Source organism: Pyxicephalus adspersus, chromosome 6 (assembly GCF_032062135.1).
Source record: "Pyxicephalus adspersus chromosome 6, UCB_Pads_2.0, whole genome shotgun sequence".
Taxonomy (NCBI): Eukaryota; Metazoa; Chordata; class Amphibia; order Anura; family Pyxicephalidae; genus Pyxicephalus; species Pyxicephalus adspersus.
Window position 1 is genome coordinate 103,042,056 of NC_092863.1, and position 6,000 is coordinate 103,048,055.

General features: G+C 44.0%; 1 protein-coding gene across 1 annotated transcript in view; it reads left to right on the plus strand.

Moving 5' to 3' along the window:
* Window positions 1-6,000, plus strand: part of CELF4 (CUGBP Elav-like family member 4) — a 700,213-nt gene that overhangs the window by 625,212 nt on the left and 69,001 nt on the right. The window contains 1 exon segment of the mRNA XM_072413517.1: window positions 3,013-3,156. Coding sequence (XP_072269618.1) covers window positions 3,013-3,156 — 144 coding nt within the window.

Sequence of the window (6,000 nt, forward strand, 5' to 3'; positions counted from 1 at the left end):
TGCTCAGAATTCTTTCTTGAAGCGGAACTTCCTGTAAAAAAGTAAATTTTTGTAAAATATAGAAAACAATTAGAAAAATGTATTGTGCTACGTATCTTAAAGTCTTGAGCTGTATATCTGCAGAGTGAGATCATCTCAGGCACTTCTGCTTTCATCAGATTTAGGGTGAGCTCTAGCCAGGATCTCCTTGCTGGAGGAGAAGTTGTACCTGGTGACCTATAGTGCAAAGATCTCCCTGCTTCCAGATTTGTACTTCCTATGTTAATGCTGCTTCTTCAACATCACCCCACCACTCATCAGTGGGCCATTTCATGAGGGACCCATGCCTCTACCAAGATGGCGGCCTCCATACATAAGTTGAGCAATACCATTGGCTAGTCAAGACATTTTCTACAATACAGGTCCTCTTTGGCCACCTAGGTGCATTGTTTTTTTTTTTTTTTTTTTTTAGAAAAATGCAAAAGGAGCAGCCCAATCACAGCTGCGAAGAGAGAAATCCTAACACATAATCATTAAATTTCAATACCTTCAGGTTCATATATAATTATAAATATACCAAGGAACATTCACGTGATATTTAAGGCATTTATTCACACAAAACTGATCATTTTGAAACAGTGAATAGACCATACACCCCTAAAAAAATCCTTGTCCTGGGTGGGTCCCGCCGCGTTCCAGGTGCTGCGCTCTCTCTAATCTCACCTGTCAATCAAAATGCCACAAAGAAGGGGCTGGGCCCAGCGACAGCCTGTAGGGGGCGATCTGCTCATTTGCATACCAGCTGTTCCCCTGTTGCCAAACCATTAAGCGGTTCTCCTTTTTAAACCAATCCCCTTCACTTTTTAATTGGAGCCCAGCGCTGTGACAGGTCCTCTTGATGAATTTTTCCCTCGACGCAACAGGATGATCTTCATTTGACTTTTTTTTTTAATTCCCCGATGGATGCGGAATATTAATGACCAATAAGAAAAGGCGCATTGTCTTTTTTTCCACGTTGAAATTGTATTGGCCAATTACACAACAATTACAGATAGTCTTTGCGATCATTAAAAGCTCATCTGGCGGATTGAATCTCGCACTAAACAGGTACAAGGACAAGAAGGACGTTTAAAATTATCTGGGTTTTCATTAAATTATCAGGGAAGAGGCGCTCCGAGGTGATTATGTGTAATGGGCAAAGTCTGTTATGTGCTCTCGCTGCACCCCTCCCGAAATATATCCATAATGTCATTGGCTGCCTCTTCCCTCCTCCCAGGGACATAAACACCGGAGCTGCCATAGATGAAAAGACACCAGCCGTGACACCCATACACCGGCTGATCATTGTGGACGTTGCATTAGTTTTCCTTTTTTCAAGTTACATTCATTTTCTGCAAATTAAATTACATTCATTGATCCTGCCAATAATTGATAGGTCCATTTAATGTCTTTTTTTACAAAAAAGTTTAAAATTGATGATTTGGTTCGATTTTCTAAGGTGACGATGCAGCACAATCTGTTTGCTTTCAGAGTGTCTCTCTCTAATTGAAACTCTAGGACTGTTCCAAGACAAAAAAGGAGGGGTGAGACATTCTCCTATTCAGCCGTTATAGGCGTTACCTCATTTACATGTTGTTGTTGGTATTGTCCAATCAGAATGCAGGGGGTGGGTCATTGATCTAAGTAGTGTACCTCATACCGCCTGTAGAGGGAGTATTATAATGGCAAATACTTCAGCAGGGAAAGAAGATCCTGTGTGTGTGCTTCAATTGGGCCAATGGTGGATACAGCCAACAGTGGGCCTCCATGCAGAACTGACTTGGGGCTCCTGTGGGGGTCCCTGTTGGGTGAGGAGGGGCCCTCGTGCAGCAGCACACTTTGCAACACCCTATGTCCACCCTTGATTGAGCATGCAGCTCAACTCAAAGTTCCTAAAACATAATAGAAAAAGCAGACCCCCCCCGCCCCACAGTGCCCCCTGCAGGCTGCTCTGAGGTCCATCATCATTGTCTCCCCTCCTCTCCTCGGTTTACGCCCCCACCCTTTGTAGTGACATCATCAAGCAATTTTGTACTTACAGGTGTGTGCCAACAGGTGGCGCCATTCTGCAGGGCTTACTTGAATACAAAGTGTAACATATGGAAATGGGTGGGGCTTAAGGGACAAAGACACCTAAAGGGGAGGAGTTAAGATAAATTCCTAGTAAAGGTGATACACACCTGATCCAGATGCTTCCCTTCCAATACAAACCAATCATTAGCACCCAGCATGGCAGATCAGAGGTAATTAATAAGCGTCCATCGATTGGCTGGGCTGAGGCTTAGCAGGAAATACGTTACAAATATTCCTTTGTCGATGAGCAGCAATTAACAGACCAATCAATACCGACATTATGCCGTTATAAAATGGAAATGGTCACCCCGGTAATTCCTGGCGACTCGAGTTTCATCACTTTGAAATTAGAATTTCTGATCAATACATAAGTATTCTCATTTAAAGGGTCAGGTCACCCAAACGGTGGGATCTGATTGGCCGGATCGGATTTTAGGTTTCTTATACCTTTTAAAGGAGCCGGATGGTAAGAACCGGGACTTAATTACCATCAGGGTCACCTGATTTTTGGTAGTGATACCCTTGGGCACCACTGGAATAGCTTTGCTTTGTCATCAATCTTCTCTTCAATGATCAGAATGCAACATTGTAACTTCATAATATGTGAGCAGGGGCTGATCTGTGTCAAACAATTGTAAACACAGCCAAGAATTGTCTATTTAAAGCTTTACTTGATTGTGTCACCCCTGGGTTGTCATATCAGCCCAAGACGTAGATGATTACAGGGATGATGCCTGAACAAAAATGGCTCGGTCCTTCTGGAGGTAAAATCAGATGAATGCATCGTGAGTAGAAGTGTGTTAAAATTTTGTGAAATTTTGATGATTTAATGAAGGTGATGGCAATTTAAGGCTGGAGGGCAGATTTATTAAAAGTGTAGCTGGGGGCAGAATTAATATATGTATGTTCTTCATTTTCTAGGGGGCGTCCTCGAGCCTGGTGGTGAAGTTTGCAGACACAGACAAGGAGCGCACAATGAGACGCATGCAGCAAATGGCAGGGCAGATGGGAATGTTCAACCCAATGGCCATCCAGTTTGGAGCATATGGCGCCTATGCACAGGCAGTAAGTCTATAAGTCACAGGTTTCCCATGTTACCCCGGGGTAAAGTGCACCTGTCACAGAGAGGGGGGAGGAGCAATAGTAGATGCCTTCCTGACCCTGTTTCGGTGAATGATCATGTGACACTGTCCATTGTGCTGAATTCCATATATGGTGTTAATGGTAGTGATGTCACAGGCCACACCCCCTGGGATCCCTTTATTTTAAAGGGGCAGGCTCATTATCAGATAAAAGAGTGGAACCTCCCCCCTCCCACAATAGGTCACAAGTTGCACACTAACTACCCCTCTTCCTCCCTCACCGATACCAGACACTGACTCCTATATCATCAGAACTCTTCCCCCTCTCCATACCAGGGTGGAGGTGTTTTTAGTCCAGCACCAAAGAAGTGGGCGGGGTTGACAACACTAATGGAGATTTCAGAGCAGTGTTGTCAGCTCACTACAGGAACTTAGAGCTCCCTGGCTTTTTTACAGGGCTTTTTAAAGGGACATTACATTGGAAATTATACATATATTGCAGGCATCTACTGCAGATTTTTTTTTTTACTTTAAAGTATAATTTGCAGATTCCAATATTTTAAAGAAAGAGACCATCATGTGTCACAATGTGATTTCTAAACCCATTCTTCAACAGGGAGGTGGGTTCATTTTAATCATCCGGTGCAATTTCATGGTTCTAATCAGGAATACTGTAGTGTGTGTATCCCTTTAAAAGGCGGAGTTTCTCACCCGAAAGCTACTATTACAGGAGATGCCTAAGCTTCTATCTCAACAAACCAGCCAATCACAGAAGCAGAAAATCACTTATACACCACTTTCTTTACACCAACAGAGCTCCCTCTGGTGGCCATCTTATTGATCAGCAGAAATCTGATCCAATAGTTGCATGGTTCTCAATGCAAAATAAAGCTTTGCAGTTTTTTATTGAATTGAATGTTTGGTCCAATAATTCCTTTTCCTGGTGGGTGGTCGAATTAAAGAATTATTTGCCCCCGGCACATGAGGGGTTAACGGCTGGCTTTACCAATCCCGGGGATGCGGAGTACATTGAGAATTCTGCGCCCGGCTTCAGAGTGACACGAAGTGACTTCTCATCCAGAGAAAAGCCTTCCCCTCCAGATCATTACATAGGAAGCCATCACAGCGAATTATTGGGCCCCGCGTCTGACTCCTCCAGCAGGCAAATCGAATGTGATCGCCTAAAATGCAGCCTTAACCCCCAGAGAGCGGCTCGCCAAAAATTACTAACCGGCCTTGTCAGGGCTTTACAATCCGGGGGTGCGCTGCCCTCCCCTGGCTTGGAGGTCACATGGGACTCAATCAAGGGGGGCCCTAAGCTCTGAGGTTTCAGGAGTGGAGGGGGTTTTAGTACATGGGGGGTGTCAATGGAATGTTGGGGTACAGGCGGATATGTGAAGAGGAATAGACCGCTGGGCCGGTGATTGTGCTCTGTACTCCGGATGATGAGTGATGGAGAACAAATGAATATGAGCGTCACTGATATCACACGCTCTATCCACAGGAGACTGCTAGAGACCCGAGAAATGTTACAGGAGACTGCTAGAGACCCAAGAAATGTTACAGAAGACAGCTAAAGACTATGGACATGCTATAGGAGACAGCTAGAGACCATGGACATGCTATAGGAGACAGCTAGAGACCATGGACATGCTATAGGAGACAGCTAGAGACCATGGACATGCTATAGGAGACAGCTAGAGACTATGGACCTGATATAGTAGAGAGAGCGAGACCCCAGATATGTTACAGAAGAAAGCTAGAGACTATAGCCATACTACAGGAGCCTTCCTTAGACTATGAACCTGCTATGGGAGACAACTGGAGACCCCAGATATGTTACAGGGGACTGCTAGAGTCTATGGATATGCTATAGGAGACAGCTTTAGACTGTGAACATGCCAGAAGAGACAGCTGGAAACCCTGAACATACTACAGGAGACAGCTAGAAACTATGGACATGTGACTAGAGATAGACTAGAGACATAACTAGAGACTGTGAACATACTACTGGAGACAGCCAGAGAGCGCTGATGGGCTACTAGAGATGGCTAGAGACCATGGACTATTAGAGTTGAATACAGTTGAGACAGTTGAAGACTGCGGACATGCTACAAGAGACAGCTAGAGATTGTGGACATATTACAGGAGACAGATGGAGAGTATTTTATCAAAGCATATGTATGTCAGGAGACTTCTAGAATGCAGAATATAGGAAGGTCACTTTGCTAAGTGAACAGACTTCTGTATTCTAATAGGGAAATGAATTGCCCCCCTGCCCCTTATACTTTACTTAGGTTGTTAAATGAGATGAAGCTCAGCTGCCTTCAAACATCCAAAGGTGCAAAGATTATTTTTAGATTTCCTTTTACATGAACAGCTATTCTTTGCAACCACATTCACTAAACTAAGTGAATTATCCCTAGCAGTAAATTCACCCCATTGCTTGTAGTGAAAGAGCTCTTGGAGGATGTAGATCTGGGGCCATGTCTACATCAATACTGGCTTCTCTAACTGCCCCCGCATGAACAGTTCCCATGATGATGTCATAGAGAGTAATAAAAAACTTGTTTACCACTATAGAAGCAAAGTAAAAGAATATAATAATATATAACAATAAAAAATTTGGATTGGAGGGAGGGGGTAAATTTAGATTGGAGCGAGGGGGTGAATTTGGATTGAAGGGGGGGGAAATTTGGATTGGAGGGAGGGGGTAAATTTAGATTGGAGCGAGGGGGTGAATTTGGATTGAAGGGGGGGTAAATTTGGATTGGAGGGAGGAGGTAAATTTAGATTGAAGGGAGGGGGTGAATTTGGATTGAAGGGG